At 43.5% G+C, this 20,696-nt stretch overlaps 1 protein-coding gene across 1 annotated transcript in view; it reads left to right on the top strand.

The window, feature by feature from the left end:
- Positions 1 to 1,738: 1,738 nt before the first annotated feature.
- JAM3 (junctional adhesion molecule 3) overlaps positions 1,739 to 20,696 on the top strand; it is a 31,905-nt gene continuing 12,947 nt past the window's right edge. The window contains exon 1 of the mRNA XM_040256481.1: positions 1,739 to 1,833. Within this exon, the coding sequence (XP_040112415.1) occupies positions 1,782 to 1,833 (52 nt within the window). The 5' untranslated portion in view covers positions 1,739 to 1,781. The remainder of the gene's footprint in view (positions 1,834 to 20,696) is intronic.

Genomic DNA, 20,696 nt, shown 5'->3' with positions numbered 1-20,696 from the left:
TGAGTTTCAAAAGATTCCCTAAGACTGTTTAACAGACAGAACAATCTCACAGTGCAAACATAGGAAATTCAGCAGTAGAGAAGAAGCATTGATTCTGAAAACTCCTGTTTTCACTATCAGATATTTTGTCATAGTTCCTAGGTCACCAAAATGGCAAATATGCCTGAGTGTATGATTAGGACTAAAGGAAATGGTAGAACAGAGAAAGAGCAGAAGGAAAAAAAGTCAGGGGCCTAAGTAGAATTTTACTCTTAAATTTCTCTGTTGAGTTTATTTATGGGACAGAGGCTGCCACTATAAAATAATTTTTACATATTTTTACTTGTGATTTTAGAACACAGTGATCTGGAGCAGAAAGAAGATTTAGGAAAGGAAAGACAATAGAATCATAACAGGTAATTGAGTTGGGTGATTGAGTTATTTTTAAATTTTTATTCTGTCTTTATGGGATTTGAAGGAATATAATTAATTCACATTTAACAAAAGTGTGAACAAAGACTTATAAAGAAAAATACATAGTGATGGCAGTTGAAGCATATTCTTGACAACAACTTCAATCTATTTCATGTTTCTTGACATCCATAATTTTAGTATATATGTAAATTATATATGTATGTGCATACTTATAGACACATTGTTCTACTTTATAAAAACTAAAATATTAATACTTTAAAAACTAGGATGACTGTGTGAAAAGTGACGTTCCTAAGTTAAACATTTAAAAAATATTAGTTGTTGGGAACTCTGCATTATTTTATTAATAACCATACTAAGAATTTTGTTTTCAGTTTGCTGTTTCCTGGAGCACTAGAGATATACTATGTTGGATGTAAAATAAGTTATTTCAGTCATTTCTCACAGTATTAAATGACACTCAACATCTCCTACATCCTTAGGTCCAATTTCCAGTACCTGTAATCCTTCTCTTCATCTTGTGTGCTTGTCCTTATAAAATTCTTCTCTGTTTTTTCTGCCTAACCTTACCATTTCTCAGTATTCAGAAATAAGAGCAAAGAATTATCTTGCTTTTCTGCACAATAAACTGTCATGCTTATTGAACTAACAGATCAATAAATATACTGCCATGCTTTGATCTAACAAACTTTTATTTTAGAAATATATCACTTTTATGTACTATATAATGCCATGTCTTCCTTGTGTTTTATATAGATTTCAGCACTTTCCCCTCTCATCACATTTAGATTCAGGCCCCAAGGGGCTCAGAGGGCAAAGAATCTGGCTTGCATGAAGGAGACCAGGGTTCGATCCCTGTGTAAGAAAGATCCCCTGGAGAGGGGAATGGCTACTCACTCCAACATTTTTGCCTGGAGAAGTCCGTGGACAGAGGAGGAAAGGTCACAAAGAGTGGACACGACTGAGCGACTAACACTTTAACTTTTCTTTCCAAAAAAGGCACAGGCAAAAATACTTCTAGGACAACTGGGCTCCAATCTTATTTGTGAAATAAGAACTTCATTTCTCAAATTTTAATGGAGCACTCCTTTCCGGATCTGTAGTGACGGATTCGTTTTATAAATGTGGGAACTAACCCCGCCCACTCTTGAACGCGCTCCGTCACCTCCTCGCACCAAATTCTTTGAAAGAGACCCCAGGGGCCCGGTCTAGAGCATCCCTGCCTCCATAGCAACCAGACTCGGGCTTCCCATGCACCATGGCGACGGCTCGCCGCCGTGGTCGCTATGGTGACCGGGGCGGGCGCAGGACCGCGGGCAGGGCGCGTGCGCGGGGAGCGGGCCCGCGGCCCCTCAGCTGCGCTCGACATGGCGCTGAGGCGAAGGCCCTCGCTGATCCTGCTGCTTCTGCTTGTGCGGGGTGAGTCCGCGGGCCTCCGCCAGACGCGGCCCGAGGGAACCAGGCGCGGGGAGTGGGTCTGGTGGCGCGGGGGCCTGGGGCTCAGGGCTTCGGGGGGCGTCAGGGAGGGGTCTCGGGGGTGAGGGAGTCCGGCTCAGGTCCGGGGTCAGGGATACGGGAGTCCCGGCATTCAGGCTGAGCGGGGAGCGGTCCTGGAGATGCCGGGTCCCAGGGATGCGGGTCTGGGGTTGGGATAGGCGCTACGGGTCGGGGAAGCGGTCGGGAGGCGTGGAGGTCGGGAGTATAGGGGAGTCCCGGGGGCCGGGGGCCCCGGAGTCGGGAGTTCAAGGGATCTGATCTGGGGGTTTGGGTGTAGGGCGTCCCGGGGTGCGGGGTCCGGGTCGGGTCCCGTGGCCGCGAGCTCGGTCCCTCTGCGAACAAAGCCGACTGGTCCCCGGCCCGCTTTGTCCCGCCGGCCCCGAGCCCTGCAGCCCGCCCAGGAGTGGCGCGGGGGCCGCCCGAGCCGAGCCGGGCGTTGGTCTGTCCCCCGACCCCCGCCCCGGCTGGAGGCCCTGGGCAGCGCAACTGCGGGACCGCACGCTGGGGGCCGTGGGCGTGCGCTGGGCGCTCGAGACCGCGGTCCCAACGGAGTCCTCAACGCAGTGTCTGGAAAGCATACTGAGGAGCAGGGGACGGACACTCAGACCCGGTCCCGGGCGCCGCGCCGGCTTGTCTGGGGCATCCGCAGGACTTCCCAGTTTTCCGAGACACTTTCTTGTCTGCTTACTTGCCATCGTCATCCCATGGTGTTTTCAGAGTGTACACAGCGAGGCCCCAAGTGATTGTTCGGGGGTGGGGTGGGCGCACTAGGAAAACAAAGGCTCCTGTGTTGAAGGCTCAGTGAGGGGAGTGGTCCTCAGGGGTGGTGAGAACAGTGAGGGTCCCGGCAGAAGCCGGGGAGCAGGACTCTCTGGTGAGGGCTGAGGTCAGGGAATACGTGTCCCTATACTGCGCCTGAAAGCGGTTTCCTTAAACGTGTATTTGGGAGAGAGAAATGATCAAAGGCTAGCCAGGGGACAAGGGTGTCAGGAATGTCCCCTCCCCGCTTTGTTGGTCACAAGGACACTGTCCTATTCACAGACTGGAACAACTCGCCATTGTTGAAAAGATCTGTTCACATGAAAGTTTGCAGTTTTTATTGCAGAAACATTTGGCAGTTTAGTTCAGGAATGAGTTTCAAGTTGGTGGTTTGTTAGTAAAACTAGCGGATGCTAAGCCCTTCACGTCAGCTTCGTTTTTTTTTTTTTAATTTTAATTAAACAATTTTTTTTTTCTGGCCAAGCCATGCCTCATGGGAGAATCTTTGTCCCCAGACCAGGGATGGAACCTGTACCCTCTGCATTGGGAGTGAGGACTCTTAACCACTGGACCACCAGGGAAATCCCAGTAAACTTATTTTTACTAACTTCTTATTTTGGTTTCCTGGACATGCTACTTTTGTGATTTCCTTGATGTTAAAGATTGGAATTGACCTGTGGAGCATAGGAGGACTAATCAGATTTTGCATAGTAGGATTAATGACAAAGAGTAGAAGTGGTAGGATGTATTAATATGCTCTGAAGGGATGTGGCTGTCATTTTAATAGGGAGCTCTTTTCTATTATTTTGTTTATGCTGTAACTATACAGTAATACCTTGAAAATTATTCGTTCACAGGGCATCACAACTGCTTCTCTTTTATTTTTATGATTACTCTTCTTAATTGCTATTATTTTTGAGTGATCTCATTAAAAAAAATCTGGTTCCTGATACATTCTTTATTACCCTTTGCCAAGCTCTGTTATAAAAATTTAATAGATAACAACTCTTAAGATGTTGTTCGTATCATTTTGAGTGCAGAGAGATTTAGTAACTTGCTCAGAGTGACACCCTTCGCGTGTCAGTTTGGAAATCGTCAACCATTTGTGTTAATCCTTTTTGTTGTTGTTGTTACTTAAATTGTTCCATTTGACAGTGGAGTTCTTATTAGGGATCATTTTAACCAAATTTTTAAATGTTCAGTGCTGTGTGGTTTGTAGATAAAGTATTCTTTTGTTGAGCTGGTGACAGGTGCAATTCCTCTTTGCAAATGTTATGCCACAGGTCTTTTTTGAATGATTATGTGGTGTTTGCCATTGGGTTTCCAAATCTTCTAATGTCTTAGAGAGATGCTTCATTAGAGGTAAGAGAGTTACAGTTTGTATTCCTGGGGTGAGACAATTTGTTAAAGTTTAGCAAAATCTGAAAAACATGATTTCAGGAAATCTTTGAAATAAGTTCTAAATTTTCCATTTGCATTTGCTTGGACTTCTGAGACATTTTAAAATGACCTCTTCTTTCCTGTTGTCTTCAGTCTCTTGAATTAATTACATCTGGTGTAATTGTTATCAGACATGTGTGTGCATGTGTGTGTGCAGAAAAACAAGGACCACCTGCCCTGAAGCATGCACTGCTTCAGACCAGCTGCTCATTCCCAGAGGGCCTGTTGAAGGCATTTGTTCTGAGTGCTTCAGTCTGGGGAAACTGAGTGGGAAGCTATTAGAGATACTTAACCATAAGTAATTGCAGTGTTACCTCTAGACAGATCACACATGCCACCCCAAGCTCTGGGAAACTTTCTGTTAAGCAGCCTCACAGGGTAGGCTTAAATCATTTCTTCTGAAAGAAACCTGATGTGTCTTAACACCCACTTTTTGAGATGGCCATATAATGTGACTGTAGAGGTTGTGGATTTAGTACAATCCAGCCAGCAGCTGTTAGAGATGTAACATTAGCAAATTCCTTCCCCACAAATTCTCTGCATTTTTTTCACAAGCACAAGTGTGGTAAAACAAAGAGAAGTTTGTGTGTGGATGAAGTCAGGAGGTATGGAGTCTGCTGAATGATACCCTCGTTGTGAAGTTGGACCCGTCTCAAGACATGTTTGTGATCAGGTGGTGAATGTGATGCTGACAGGGCCGAGCGCAGATTTCACGTCTCTCGTATCTACTTTCTGGATCCTCACAATATATACAAATAGCTTCAGTGGATTCTAAAGCATTCCTGAAAGAAAGTTTTGGTGGTAAGCACATTCTTTTACACCCAGTTTGGCAAGGACAGTATCCACTGTGATTCTCTATATGGAGTTCTAAAGCCTTAATTTACTGCATCTTTCCAGCATGTCCTGACACACAGAAAGCCTTCTGAGAACTAACCCTTGTTTCTGACGTCTAGGAATACTGTTGTACTTTGTGTTGGTGTGTTTGTCTTTAAGGAGTATCTGCTACGTGTTGCAGGGCTTCCCTGGTGGCTCAGGGGGTAAAGAATCCCTGGGTCTGGAAGATCCCCTGGAGAAGGAAATGACAACCCACTCCACTATTCTTTTCGGGGAAATTCCATGGACAGAGGACTCCAGCAGGCTACAATCCATGGGGTCACAAAAGAGTAGGGCACAATTTAGGGACAAAAGAACAACTATGTGTTATGTATTATATTCCTATGAGTAGTTAATATGAACAGCTGAGGTTTCAAAGCTAGTTATGTAGAAACATAAAACTTGTTAATAGATTGGTAGTGGTTTAGTCGCTAAGTCATGTCCAACTCTTGCGACCCCATGGACTGTAGCCTGCCAGGCTCCGCTGTCGATGGGATTCTCCAGCCAAGAATACTGGAGTGGATTGCCATTTCCTTCTTTAGCGGATTATCCCAACCCAGGAATTGCACCCGGGTCTCTTGCATAGCAGGCCGATTCTTTACAGACTGAGCTACGAGGAAGTCCATTCTTTTTCTTGTACCATCTTTCATTTTCCGAGTATCCCAAGGCTTCTGTGGTTCAGCTTTCTTTCTGCAGAATATTGCCCACATCAAGTTCTGCCATGTGCATATTGTCTGCTTTGCCCAGCTTCACTCAGCTCACAGTGATCCTTCCTGTTTCTAAACAGCATAGCTTGTAGTCTGTACTAGTACAACAGACATTGACTGTGTATCTGTAATATGTCCTTTGTGCTAGGGGTGCAGACAGGAATAAAGCTCCTCAAGCCAGGATGACTGCCCACCAAATTACATTGCACTTTTGTTGTTGGGTGTAAATGCATTTTATCTTCTCAATGTTATTAAAAATTCATTGGGGACAGAGGCTGAATTGAATTTCTTTTGTATCTTTCCAGGGATGGCTATAGTAAGTATTGTCTTTGTCACTTAAAAGTCAGTTAACATTTCTTAAACACTTCCAATGCATCCAAGCATTTTTTTATGTATCTTATCTCCAATGACCCCAGAAACTTTTGGAGATTCTTGATTTTTACTACAGTAGTTTTTGTGGAAGAATGAGGATGGTATTTCTCGACTTGGTTTACTTTAAACATCTTCTCTCACCCACTCTATGCGGTTATATGAGGTTAAGAAGGAAAACATGGGGAAATGCTTGTGAAGTCATTTAAGTGACACAGTCATATACCTTAGGATTCCAACAACACAAAACATCTTGGGGGGGATCGTTTGGAGGAACTGAAAAGATAATCAAAACTGAAAGGTAATCAAAATGTTGATGGGGGTTCTGTTTTTCAGTGGCAGGTCTTATGGCTGATTGTTTTCTACTTTTCCCTTATTTACCTGGCTGATTATTTTATAAGGAATTTTTTATATATAATGGAAAAAATTTCATTGGGGGGGTCCTCCAGTAACATAGTGGACTTTTAAGTTTGACAGTTGGTACGGATTTTCTTTTAAAATGGGAAAACAGTTTAATGTGTTAGCCTGTGATTGTGGCTCCTTCTGGCTCCGGAGTTCATGCCAGCTGCAGAGCGAGGAGGAGGGGCAGCCTTGGAGCTTGGTTTGATCAGGCATCCTTTGTGACTCATCTGAGAGACTTGCTGTCACCGCTTCTGGGTCGGGGCGCCAGCTGTGGTGTCCTCAGCAAGTGCTTGGTGGGAAGACTGAGAGAGCGCTGATGAGAATACCTGCCTCTCCCTGTTTTTGAACAAACAAGTGAAATCATCCAAGTAGCCACTTTGGTCTGCCTGTTCGGCATTTAGAGGATCCCCTCCTCTGTGCCAGCCGGGCAGCTCCTGGGGGGCCAGTTTTCTTTGTCTTGGGTGATAGGAATACCAGGTCAAGTTGACTTCCTTGGGAAACTGACTCCGAAAGATGTTTCCTGGAGTCAGCCGAGAGCTGAAGCTCCCTTATCACATCTTCCTGCCTGCCACGACTTCCTCCTTGGATGTCTTTCGCTAAGGGAAACTTTTGACGTCTTTTAGAATGAAGTGCAGCTGTCTGGAGGATTACAAATAATGCCGCACAATCTAAGACAACTGCCTTTTCTTTTTTAAGATTTGGTCCCTTGATTCTCCTCTGGAGCATCTCTACGAGGGTGCTAGAGCTTAATCAGTCAATCCATAATTATTTCACAATCTCGCATTTTCACATCAGCAAAACAGGGACATCTAACATAAGTTTTTGCCCAGACCAGAAGCAGTACATGGTTTAGATGGTTAACAGAGCAGTCCTTCAGAAGTGAGAGCTCTTAACTCTGGGCTGACCTGGTAGAGGGACATTTCAAGAAGCAGCACCTTTTGGGGTAATTTGGTTGACTTAGTGCAGATTTGGGGGAGTGGAGGTGTTAGGGGCCAGGAAAGTGGAGGAAATGCCACGAGCAGAGGCGTTGGGAACGCATGTGTTGTATTCTGGGACCAGTGAGTTATCATAATGATAACTAAGGACAGCTGCCAGTTATTAGAAGGCTGCGCCAGGCACTGCTGACGGCGCCACCTCACGGGAATCTTAGTCCATCTCAGCGGTCAGTCCCTATAGGCCTCACTTTGCAGGCGCTGAACCTGACACTTGGGCAGGTTGGTCACCTGGCCCCAGTCACAGCTGGTAAGTCAAGGAGTCAGATCGCCAATGGAAGAGAATGTCGCAGAGTAACTAGACTGTGAGACTGAAAAATGCTTTCGGTGCCGGGCTGAAAAATGTGGACCTTGTCATGTAGGTTCTAGAAATGCATATGGCAGTTTGGAGCAGGAAGTGTTCTGATCAAATATTTTTAGGTGTGTTGGCCTGATACTGCATTCAAGAAGGCTGGAGAGGGAGAGTTAGTTAGAAAGCTTCCAGAGTAGTTCATGCCCATTCCCCTTAGGGGAAGTCTCTTGAATTCAGTCTTGTTCATATCTGAAAGTGTATTTTTACCTTTGTTCCTGAGATATAGATTTATTGGGTGCATAAATTTAGGTTGACAGCTGCTTTGACGCGGAGCCTGGGCTCCCTGATGCTGATGCTGTCTGGCTTCCTTCGCTCCTGTTGTGAAGCTGCTCACCTGCTTTAGGGATCTCGTCTTGTCTTTGGCATGCTGCAGTGTTACTGCATGTGTCTGGGAGGCATTTCTTTTTAATTATTCTCCTTGTTAATTTGTTATAAGTTGTGTATCTCTGAGTTTATATCTTTCTGGAGAATTCTCAGGGAGGGTCAGTTCAAACACTGCCTAGCTTCTATTTTCTTAATTCTTTCTTTTTAGAACTCTGATTGGATAAATTCAATCTTTCATCTTCCAAGACTGCTAACCTTCCTGTCATAATTTCATGTTCTTCTTTCTTGTTGCAGTTCTGGGTTATTTATTAAACTTTGTTTTACAACGGTTTCTGTTGCCAACCATGTTTGTAATCTGTTTAACCAGTGTATGGTTAACAACCACTGTTGTTTTTTTTTAACCCATTATATTCATTTCAAAAAGTTTGCCTGGTTCTTTCTATAATCTAGTTTATTTTGCTTGCTCATTTTTTCATTTCTTTTTTATTTTTAAACATTTCACACAAAGCTGTTTTATATTCTACATGTGAGACTTCAAATATCTGAAGTTCTCTGGAGTCTAAACCTAATGCTGTTGTTTCTCGTGACCGTTACTCCTAGCGGCTTGTTTCTCTTTCCTTGTAAACGTAAACTGAAAACTGAGGTCTGGTTGATCGCCATCTATGCAGCCCTGGGATGCGTTTTGTGAGAGAATGTGCTCGTGCTGGGCGGCAGTCGTCTGGGAGGGCTTTCAGGCTCCCTGGCATTGTATGGAAACTTCAGGTTCAGCTCTGCCTTCCTGTTGGCCCAGCTGCGATGACCCTCAGGGTCATGGCCCACCCATCATATTACTTCCTGGGTTCAGCCTACAGCTATTTTATTTGTTTCCCATGAGCCCAGAGGTACAGTAAAAACGAGTTTGTCTGCATGAGGTCTCACTGGAGTGTAGTTAAACCACTGCTGTAAACAAGAACCCCGGCCTCCTCCTGAAAAATTTAAGTCACACACCATCCTCAAACTTTTATATTATGAAGGTAATGCTTCTGTTTTCATTTTTCAAGTATAAGATGAAGTTAAAATACTGGCTTTTTTAGGCGGGGGGAGCACATATGCCCCCACGGAGGTCCTGATAGGTTTAGGGAAAGGGGTTGAAGGAGCCTTGCTGAGCATCAGTGCTGCCAGGATGGGGCTGTCCTGTCCTGTAGACACACACGCAGCCTACTGCACAGCTGTCATCCCCGTCCACGGGTGGGTTTGTCTGAAGAGCAGTGAGCATCAATGATTCGAGACCCGGCAACTTGAAATTTAGAGAATTACTGCTGTTCCACACTGGACAAGTGTTTGGTGGAGGAGCTCTCCCCTCTCCACAGGGAAGGAGCTTCCCAGATTCTTGCTGGATGAGGCAAGAGGGATAGCCCACCCCAAGCTATGCTGTGCACTGCCTCCCAGATCCTTTTCTGGGTGGAGGAGGGAGCACGTGTGGGAGTCAGGCATTCTGGACCCACTTCCCAGCTTTGCATGTGATTCATTTGGGGACCTTGGGGAAATATTAATTATATTGGTTTTAATCCAGGTCACTTGAAAGTAATTTAAGCAGCATTCCTCTTCCCCTCCCACCAACACATTCACATTTCTGTTCATGGATTCGTTGAATTAGTTTAATTACAAGTGTAAGTGAAAGTTTTGAAAGCCTAATTCATAGAAATGTCTTCCTCTTCTGAAATTTTAGAAGCTTTTAGAGCCAGGAAACCAATGCAGGATTCAAAAGACACCAGTTCGATCCCTGGGTCAGGAAGATTCCCTGGAGGAAGGCATGGCAACCCATTCCGCTATTCTTACCTGGAGAATCGCATGGACAGAGGAGTCTGGCAGGCTACAGTCATGGTGTTGGAAAGAGTCAACATGACTGAAGTGACTTGGCACAGACACAACCTTGGTTTCAAGCCCTCTTCTACTCCAAGAGGTTAGAACAGTTCGACTTTCAGAACCTTAGGTGTGTTGTTTTTTTTTTTTAATCTGCTGTGACTGTACTTACTACATCTAGTGTTTGTAGAGTTCCTATGTTTGTTTGCCAGGAAGAAAACAGTGGACCACTGTTTGGTTGGGCTGGTGATTACTGTTTGATATCTCGCATCAGATTATGGAGTTTTCGCTCTGACCAGATTCGGTCTCACTTTCAAGTCCACTGCTGGTGGAACCCCTTCGCCATGAATCCCTGAAGCAGCGGTTGAGTAAGAACAAGTGTTCGTGTCTTTAATTTACCGGATGCTGTTTTAGAGTCGTTTATGTTGCAGAGTCGTGAACATTGTAGGAGGTGATGGAACTCATGGCCCTTCCCTCTACATGGTACTTTTATGTACATATATGGACATTTTATATGCTGTCTTGGGGGGTGGGTTACAACCCCCAGAAGGTCACCTCAGGTGGAGCGGCCTGCTCAAGGGCATAGGGCCTGTCTTCTGAGTCGATGCCCACTGTATGCAGAGTTTGGGACCAGCATACATCCAGGAGGGTTATTTTATTATTCTGCTGTTTCTTCTTCCCCTTAACTCTGTTCCAACCCAAATTTTCTGTGTTATAGATGGTGACTATTGGTGTGAAACATCTGGTCATAATCTCCGTACGTTGCCAGTTTACCTCACTCTGTGGTTAGGTCAGAGGGAAGACTTGATTTAGATGGCTGTAGGGACACTTCAGTCTGTGGTTTCTGCAGTGCTTCATCATGTTAGCAGAGCTCCAGGAGGTGTGCAGGATGAGGCCATAGGAAAAAGAGTGAAACCCTCGCTGGACCCGCCCTTCCATTTCCCTCAGTGTCCTTGTCTGTCTGTCTCTGCCGTAAGCAATGGGGATGAGGGAAGAAGCCTAAAGGACCTCTCATGACGTCGGGTGAGGGATCTGGCCTTCACAGAAGCCAGAACACACACCTTCCTGGCGGCCATGTGGCTAACCCCTTACCCTTACCCCCACAGCACCCTCAGGCGGTCGCTTTCCCCAGGAGGACTCTGTATGTGTGTCATTCTCCCTTCAGCTCACAGATTTTGCTTTCTGTGCTGTTCTCATCAGGAACGCTTTCTACGTGCAGAGTAACGCAGAGTAAATAAAACCTGTTAGGATTTGGTGCTTCTGTCCTCGTGAGCAGCTCAGTTTTGACACTTCTTCTCATGAACCCTTGAGGATGATGCTTTAACTGGCACTTGGAGGCTTCGACTTGGGGTGCCCTGTCCTGGTCCTCCTGCCTGCCCCACCTCTGTGGGGGCTGGGCTCTGTAGCCCTGGGCTCCAGCGGGGAACACCGCCTTTGTGGGAACTCACAGGGTTTGGGCTTGGGGTGATGAAGTCGAGGCACTTGGCTGTCCACACCTGCCCTTTCCATAGAGGAGTTGGGAGTCTAGAGAAATGTAGCATTTTCCTTTTCTTTTATAAGATTATGGTTAAGTCATAAAGAGAAAAATTGATCGTTACAGTGTATTTACTTAATTCAGTTTTATCAGGGAATCATACAATCTGGAACATGATCTTGGGCTCTGTAAGGCATTTCTTCACCGGCTTCTGAGTCACCTTATATGCTGTGTTTCTGCTTTATCATCACGGCCCATCCACCCCTATGCAGGTCACCCTCTTCCTGTTCAGTCCTGTTCATTTCCTAGTATCCAGCTCAGCGTACTTCTCCATAAAGCCTTTCTTAGCTCTCTAGCCTGGAGCAATCTCTTCCTTTCTGAATTCACGTTCAGCAGGAAGAACATAAGCTAGAATGAAGTTTGAATCTCAGCTCGACTGTCCAAGTCAACATCCTTATCCATAAAAGAGTAGAAAAACATATAACTTTGTAGGATTGTCTTGCAGCCCAGTGACTATGTATACTGAAGGCAGAGGAACCAGAGATCAAATTGCCAGCATCTGCTGGATCATGGAAAAAGCAAGAGAGTTCCAGAAAAACATCTACTTCTGCTTTATTGACTATGCCAAAGCCTTTGACTGTGTGGATCACAATAAACTGTGGAAAATTCTGAAAGAGATGGGAATATCAGACCACCTGACCTGCCTCTTGAGAAACCTATATACAGGTCAGGAAGCAACAGTTAGAACTGGACGTGGAACAACAGATTGGTTCCAAATAGGAAAAGGAGTACGTCAAGGCTGTATATTGTCACCCTGCTTTTTTAACTTATATGCAGAGTACATCAGGAGAAACGCTGGGCTGGAGGAAGCACCGGCTGGAATCAAGATTGCTGGGAGAAATATCAATCACCTCAGATATGCAGATGACACCACCCTTATGGCAGAAAGTGAAGAGGAGCTAAAAAGCCTCTTGATGAAAGTGAAAGAGGAGAGTGAAAAAGATGGCTTAAAGCTCAACATTCAGAAAACTGAGATCATGGCATCTGGTCCCATCACTTCATGGGAAATAGATGGGGAAAAAGTGGAAACAGTGTCAGACTTTTTTTCTGGGCTCCAAAATTACTGTAGATGGTGATTGCAGCCATGAAATTAAAAGATGCTTACTCCTTGGAAGGAAAATTATGACCAACCTAGATAGCATATTAAAAAGCAGAGACATTACTTTGCCAACAAAGGTCCGTCTAGTCAACGCTATGATTTTTCCATTAGTCATGTATGTATGTGAGAAATGGACTGTGAAGAAGGCTGAGCGCCGAAGAATTGATGCTTTTGAACTGTGGTGTTGGAGAAGACTCTTGAGAGTCCCTTGGACTGCAAGGAGATCCAACCAGTCCATTCTAAAGGAGATCAGTCCTGGGTGTTCTTTGGAAGCAATGATGATAAAGCTGAAACTCCAGTACTTTGGCCACGTCATGCGAAGAGTTGACTCATTGGAAAAGACCCTAATGCTGGGAGGGATTGAGGGCAGGAGGAGAAGGGGACAAAAGAGGATGAGATGGTTGGATGGCATCACCAAGTCGATGAATGTGAGTTTGAGTGAACTCCAGGAGATGGTGATGGACAGGGAGGCCTGGCATGCTGCAATTCATGGGGTCGCAGAGAGTCGGACACGACTGAGCGACTGAACTGAACTATGTATACTGCTCCTATCAAAGTGCATGAGTGGTAACAAAAATTACACCAATTAATATAGTAAAATTACAATTACCAGTGTAATTGCATAAGTGCTTAGCAGAGGTCCGGCAGATGCTAAGCTCTCAGCATTCGGTTGTAGAGATTTACTGTCAGTGCTAACCGTTGCTGCTGCTGCTGCTACTATTACTATGTTGTTGTTTAGTTGCTAAGACCTGCCCTACTCTTTGTGACTCCTTGGACTGTAGCCTGCCAAGTTCCTCTGTCCATGGAATTTCCCCGGCAAGAATACTGGAGGGGGTAGCCATGCCTTTCTCCAGGGGATCTTCGCGACTGAGGGATGAACCCCCATCTTCTGCATTGGCAGGCAGGTTCTTTAACACTGAGCCACCGGGGAAGCCCATAACTATGTTACTGCAGTGCGTTTGATCCTCAGTTATTCGGAGGCACATTGAAAGTGAACCACATCAGGCTTAGGCTTTTGGACTCCACTATTACAAAGAGGCCCCTTTCACACCCCGAGTTTCATCCTAGCAGTATCCTCAGATTTGCAGAGCTTAGCCGCCTTAGCAACAATCAGTTAGAGTGTCCTCTTCTTCCCTCTGCTGTTCTCCTTACGTTGGGTGGCCTTGTACTGGCGTGGCACAGGGAGATGAGCGTCTGTCCCTAGTTTTTGTTTGGGAAAGAGGCAGGGGTTTCACTGGCCATTTTAGAAAGGGGCTGACAGAGATTTCTGTTCAAACGTATAACAGCCCGGACAGATGAGAAACCATGGCCTCATTCGTGTGTTCCTTTCCTCCCTTTCTAATATTATTTATTTACATGGCTGTGCTGGGTCTTCATTCTGACTTGGAGGATCGTTGTTATGACCTCTTTTAGCTGTGGCCTGTGAGCTCTCAGTTGTAGCATGTGGGATCTAGTTCCCTGATCAGGGATGGAACTGGGACCCCTGCATTGGGAGTGTGGAGTTCTAGCCACTGGACCATCAGGGAAATCCTTGTGTGTTTCTTAACTGTGATTTTAAAATAATTTTGAGTCAGAAGACCTGGTTTCCACTTTGGTCTCTGATATGTTCAAGTTTTGAAGCTACACCTGTCTGCTAGTATATCTTAGTGCCTGAACAACAGCAGCAGTGTATCTGAGCCCTCTATCTGTGGGGAGGAGATAGTATCCACTTCTCAGGGTTTTTACCAGAGTTCAGCCGAGACTGTGTGCAAGTGGTCTGTACATTATAAGATGCTGTGCAGATGTAAACAATACCGTTCTTGGCTTTGTTCCCTGTGAGTCCTAGAGTTTCATTAATCTTCTGGTTCTTTAGGCTACAGTCCTAATTTAGAGGAACTTTCTCATATCGAAGCTTCCTTGATGGCTTATTTTGATGAGACAGCAAGTTTTCACATTTACTTTTTCTATATAGGAAAGACATTTCATCTAAAGTACAGATTGGTGTCCTGATTTTTTCTTTAAAAAAAAAAAAAAAAAAAAAACAACCCAGAAGTCTAGTTTTAAGTTTCAAGAGTAAAGAAGAAGAAATTATCTGACTTTCTTGTATTTAAAAAGTGGTTCCATGATGTTTGTAGAGAAGATTAGACCTCTTTTGCTTGGGGACATTCTTATGCCTGCACTAGCAAACTTTGAATAATAAAAAGTTTCAGTGGAAATTCCAGCATATCTTTAAGTGAAGAAGCTGCCAATATAAATCCGTGTGTTTACATTAAAAATAAGCATCTTTTTAGATGAATAAGTATGAAGAATGGATGAGTTCAGGAGAATGTCATGTGAGTAAACAAGCCTTTGTGTCCCCAGGAATCCCACATACCGAGACGGGGAGCTGGGGTGACCGTGGGAGCGCTAGCTAGAGGCAGGTCCCGGGAAAGTAGGGAGAAAATGAAGACTAGCCCTTGGGGATTCAGCAAGTCACAAGCCTGGGCTAGAGCACATGTCCGAGGCTACGGCTGACCCTCTCCCCCAGTGGCCTCTCTGTTGGGGGAGGGAGAGTCAGCACAGCCCTGCCTCCTGGGGCGCCCAGCACTTGGCAGGTAGGAGTGCTCCTGGGGACGTTGGCGTGCATGTGTGTGAGATGGCGCACAGCCTGTGTGAACAGGTGTATTTCATGTCATGTATATACACCGCATTCTTGTTTAGATTGTGGTTGTAGTTTGACTTGGAACCTGCACATCATTTCTATTCCAGAGTGTACAGCTCGTTTTAAATTGCTCTCCGCTGTTAAATTTTGCCACATGAAATGGGCCCTGTCACGTACAAGCTATTTTTCTGTTTCTAGAGACCTGTTGTCCTCTTGGGTTCTGAAATCACAGCCATGTGATAAGGAGGTTTGGGGGAGGAGAGGCTGGGCCCCCGTTGCCCTGTGGCTTGGCTCAGGGAGCACACTGGACCTGCGTTACAACAGAGGGAAATCGGGTGTGTGGGTGTCCTGGTAGTTTGTGGGTCTGCTGCTGCTGCTGCTAAGTCGCTTCAGTCATGCCTGACTCTGTGCGACCCCATAGATGGCAGCCCATCAGGCTCTTCTGTCCATGGGATTCTCCAGGCAAGAATACTAGAGTGGGTTGCCATTTCCTTCTCCAATGCATGCATGCATGCTAAGTCGATTCAGTCATGTCCGACTCTGTGTGACCCCATGGACAACAGCTCACCAGGCCCCTCCATCCATGGGATTCTCCAGGCAAGAATACTGGAGTGGGTTGCCATTTCCTTCTCTGAATTTGTGTGTCTACAGAAGCAAAAAATGACATCCTTCTCCATTGAGATGAATTATCTCAAAAGAACACAGAGATTCCTGCTTTATTGTTTATCTAGAATGAGAACAACACTTTTTTCCCAAGCTCCAGTTTGCTTTATTTTTCATTTTACAAATTATTTTTGACAAAAATCAAATGTATTTAAAGAGCGTGTATATATGCCATGTAATTTATTTTTAAAAAATTAATATAGTTGGTTTATAATGTTAGTTTCACGTGTACAGCACAGTGATTCAGTTATATATTTATATTCTTTTTCAGATTCTTTTCCCTTGTAGCTTATTATAAAATGTTGAATATAATTCCATGTGCTATACAGTAGGACATCGTTGTTTATTTTGTATACAGTTTGCTTTTAATTTGTGATTTTTAAAAAAATGTATATTTTATTGAAGTATAATTGACTTACAATGTTTCAGATGCACAGCAGGGTGATTCAGTTATACAAATACACATATATTATTTTTGAAATTATTTTCCATCATAGGTTATTTGAAGATATTGACTGTAGTTCCCTATGCCATACAGTAAACCTTTGTTGCTTATTGGGTATCTTTTTTTAATTAGAAATCTAGCATTCTATTCATACTAAGTCAAACAAGCAGAATCAAAATTAATTTTTTTAGTTATGCAAAAATTCATAGGTTTTCTAAAATATGTATATGTATTTATATATATATACACACAAAAGCTTTTATACTACACTTGATAAAAGTTGAGAAAGAACATCAAAAAAAATGAAGAGATGGAGAAATTGGAGAACATAAACTAAATGAAATAGTACTGAATATGAAGTAGAAAAAGTGAAACAAACTAGATAAAAGTAAAAGATCATCATATAGTCTAGTTGTTTTTAAATATGACTGCTCATTAGAAATCTGGAGCTCTGGAGAAAAAAAGCAATACCTAAGCATTTGTATTCTTCAAAAAATTTTAAGGCAATTCTGATATGCATCTGGATTTTTAAAAGTGATCACAGACCCCAGAGCTGGGTCGCCTCAGGCCAAACAACTACAAGGGATGGAGTGCAAACCCACACATCAGCGGATAATTGGATTAAAGCTTCATTGAGCAAGGCCCTGCCCACCAGAGCAAGACCCAGTTATTCCCATGCCAGTCCCTCCCATCAAGAAGGTTACACAAGCCTCTTAGCCTCATCCATCAGAGGGCAGACAGAAGAAGCACAGTCTCACGGCAGCTAAAACAACAACCATATTACAGAAAGTTAATCACAGTGAAAAAGCAGAAAGTTATGTCCCAGATGAAGGGATAAGATACAGCCCCAGAAAAACAACTAAATTAAGTGGAGATAGGCAACCTTCCAGAAAAAGAATTCAGAATAATGACAGTGAAGATGATCCAGGATCTCAGGAAAAGGATGGAGGCAAAGATTGAGAAGATGTAAGAAATGTTTACCAAAGACCTAGAAGAACTAAAGAACAAACTGAGATGAATAATATGCTAGAAGGAATCAATAGTGGAATAACTGAGGCAGAAGAACAGATAAATGACCTGGAGGACAAAATGGTGTAAATCGCTGCCGCAGAACAGAATGTAGAAAAAAGAATGAAAAGAAATAAAAACAGCCTAAGAGACCTCTGGAACAACATTGAATGTACCAACATTCACATTATAACGGTCCCAGAAGGAGAAGAGAGAATGGACCTGAGAAAATATTTGAAGAGGTAATAGCTGAAAACTTCTCAAACATGGGAAAGGAAGTAATCAACTAAGTCTAGGAAGCACCAAGAGTCCCAAGAAGGATAAACCTAAGGAGGAACACACTGAGACACATGGTAATCAAACTGACAAAAATTTTAAAAGATAAAATATTTAAAAAGCAAGAAAAAAATGACAAATAACATACAAGGGAACTCCTGTCAGGCTATCAGCTGATTTCTCAACAGAAACTCTACAAGCCAGAAGGGAATGGCGAGATAAGGTGATGAAAGGGAAGAACCTACAACCAAGAATACTCTACCCAGCAAGACTCTCCTTCAGATTTGATGGAGCAGTCAAAAGCTTTCCAGACAAGCAAAAGTTAAGAGAATCCAGCACCACCAAACCAACTTTACAACAAGTGCTAAAGTAACTTCTCTAAGCAGGAAACACAAGAGAAGGAGAAGACCTACAGAAAATAAACCCCAAACAAATAAGAAAACAGTAATGGGATCATACATATCGATTATTACCTTAAATGTAAATAGATTAAATGCACCAACTGAAAGACATAGACTGGCTGGGTAGATGAAAACGTGCATTTATACACTTCCACTTACCACATCACTGTGCTTGAGCCCCCTCCCCCAATTGTATGTAATTATCTTATATTGTTAATCGTATTCCCATTATGGCTTGCAGTTGTAATTGTCTTTTATTTTTTGTCTGGCTATTGATTGTGAAAACTGATAAACATCTTTTACTTATTGTGATTATATAAGTATTACTCACTTAATACCATTGTATCATGATTGGTCAACAGAAAAATAATAGAACTCTATATCAACAAAAGTGAAAGTCGTTCAGTTGTGTCCAACTCTTTGCACCCCATGAATTATACAGTCCTTGGAATTCTCCAGGCCGGTATACGGGAGTGAGTAGCCTTTCCCTTCTCCAGGGGGTCTTCCCAACCCACGGATCGAACCCAGGTCTCCCGCATCGCAGGCGGATCTTTACCAGCTGAGCCATAAGGGAAGCCCAAGAATACTGGAGTGGGTAGCCTATCCCTTCTCCAGAGGATCTTCCTGACCCAGGAATCAAACTGGAGTCTCCTACACTGCTGGCAGATTCTTTACCAGCTGAGCTATCAGGGAAGCCTAAACTAGGATGTAATAGAAAAACCTGTAATCACTTTTTAAAATTAAAAGAAAAAAGAGTAGCAGTTGGATATTTCATAGAATGTTCCTCAGAGTTTTCTGATGTCTTCTAACGATTAGACTTGTGTCATAGATTTTAAGGGGCTGGCTGGGCAAATGCCACAGAGGTACAGCACCCTTCTTACAATATCACCATGACATGTCATTGATAATGCTGCCTGGGTCTCTGGGTTTAGGTGATGGCTTCTGGGTTTCTACCCTGTGAAGTTACTCTTTCTCCTTAACACCATTCCAGGTTCAGCCAGCCTACCTCAAGGAGAGGGGTGTTAGACTTCCCCTCCTGTAGGGCAGAATATCAAATAATCTGTGTTCATATGTAAAACCACCACAATAGCTATTAAATATTTGGGGGATCAGATATTCTGAAACTGTCCACATGTTCTGTTTCTCCTTAAAGTTTTCCCACTAATTTTGGCAACCATCAATGGATCTTGCCTGAAGCAACTATTACTCTGTTATTCTAAAGATGGTTTTCTGTTTCCCTCATTCATTCTACATTATTAATTGGGATTCTTCCATAAATAAGGTGCTCTCTGTCCCATCCATTTGTGTATTCATTAGCATATGCATATCATATGGACTCATGGATATTTATTTTATTTTTTGTGTTGTAACACAGTCTGTCGTTTATTTTTTGTGCTCAGATCTTCCAGCTTTAGTCTTTGGAAGCTCTTTCAATTTGGCTTCTGGTCCTTTGATATTTTTGTTTGTTTGTTTTCACACTTCCTCACTTTCTGGCACTACAAGATGTTCCCGGCTTATCGTGTAATATTTTCCCCACCCCAGCCTCAGAATTAGCCATTTGTCCAAGGAGTTCTAGTTCCCTTCACCAGGGAATGGTATTTAGAAATCAGGATCTGAGTACTGAGTGTGTTCTTTGTTGTGGAGGTGTCAGGACTTCTAGGCTCTTGGTAGGTGGGGCCAGGAAGTGTGTGTGTTTATAGTGACCCATGTATGCACACACGTTTGTATTTGTTTCTGTACTTGTGTATATGAAATAAACATTAGTTTGTATTAGTGCCTCTGACTGATCTAGTGCTACAGAGCTATTTCTGGCTTCCCCCTTGCATATTCATAACTTTTTTTTTTCCTGACAGTGAGGAATTTGGCTCTCATTATAGTTTTTATTTGTTCAACCCAGTTATATGTGTAAAGTATTTTCAGAGTTGCTCACCTATATTGCTGTGACGTAACTTTATCAGCTAGAGTGCAGTGTTTGTGCAGCATTCTTCTCTTAGCCTTGTTATATCCAGTCAGAACATATTTTCCAAAGTTATTTTTGTCAATTCCTTTCTTCCCCTCCCCCTTAAGTGAGGTTATTTTACTCGTAACACAGTTAGTTTCATTTGCCAGAGTCTGCATTCCATCCTGGTTCCCAGGACATCTTGTATGATATATGTATATATATATGTTTATGCATATATGTTTTTATCTGCATTGGGTCTGAGTTGCAGCACGCTGGGTCTTCACTGTGTCACACAGCTCTTTCATTGCAGCGCATGGACTCTCCATTTGCAATGCATGGGGCACATGGGATCTCATGATCAAACCCGTGTCCCAGGCGTTGCAAGGTGGATTCTTAACCACTGGAGCAACCAGGGAAGTCCCTGTACTTTTCAGAGTTCATGAAGTATAAAGCTCACTCTTTGTGGTATACGGTTCTGCGGGGTTTGGTGAACACTTGGCCACGGATACACCATCACAGCACCACACCCTGTTACGTCTATCAGGCAGCCCCTTACCTCTTTTTTAAAAGTGAAGTTATTTATTAGAATAAATAATTTCATGGGTCCTTTAGTGTATTTTTTTTTCTTTCTTTTCTTTCTTTTTTTTTTTTTTACTAAAATAAAACACGTAACGCTAAAGTCATTTCTTCAGAGTGGCTTTTGACATGAAATACTCTGCAGGTCAGCCAGGGCTGGA

Source organism: Oryx dammah, unplaced genomic scaffold, assembly GCF_014754425.2.
Source record: "Oryx dammah isolate SB20612 unplaced genomic scaffold, SCBI_Odam_1.1 HiC_scaffold_15, whole genome shotgun sequence".
NCBI lineage: Eukaryota > Metazoa > Chordata > Mammalia > Artiodactyla > Bovidae > Oryx > Oryx dammah.
Note: the sequence above shows the minus strand (reverse complement) of the source record. Positions and strands in the feature narration are given on the sequence as shown.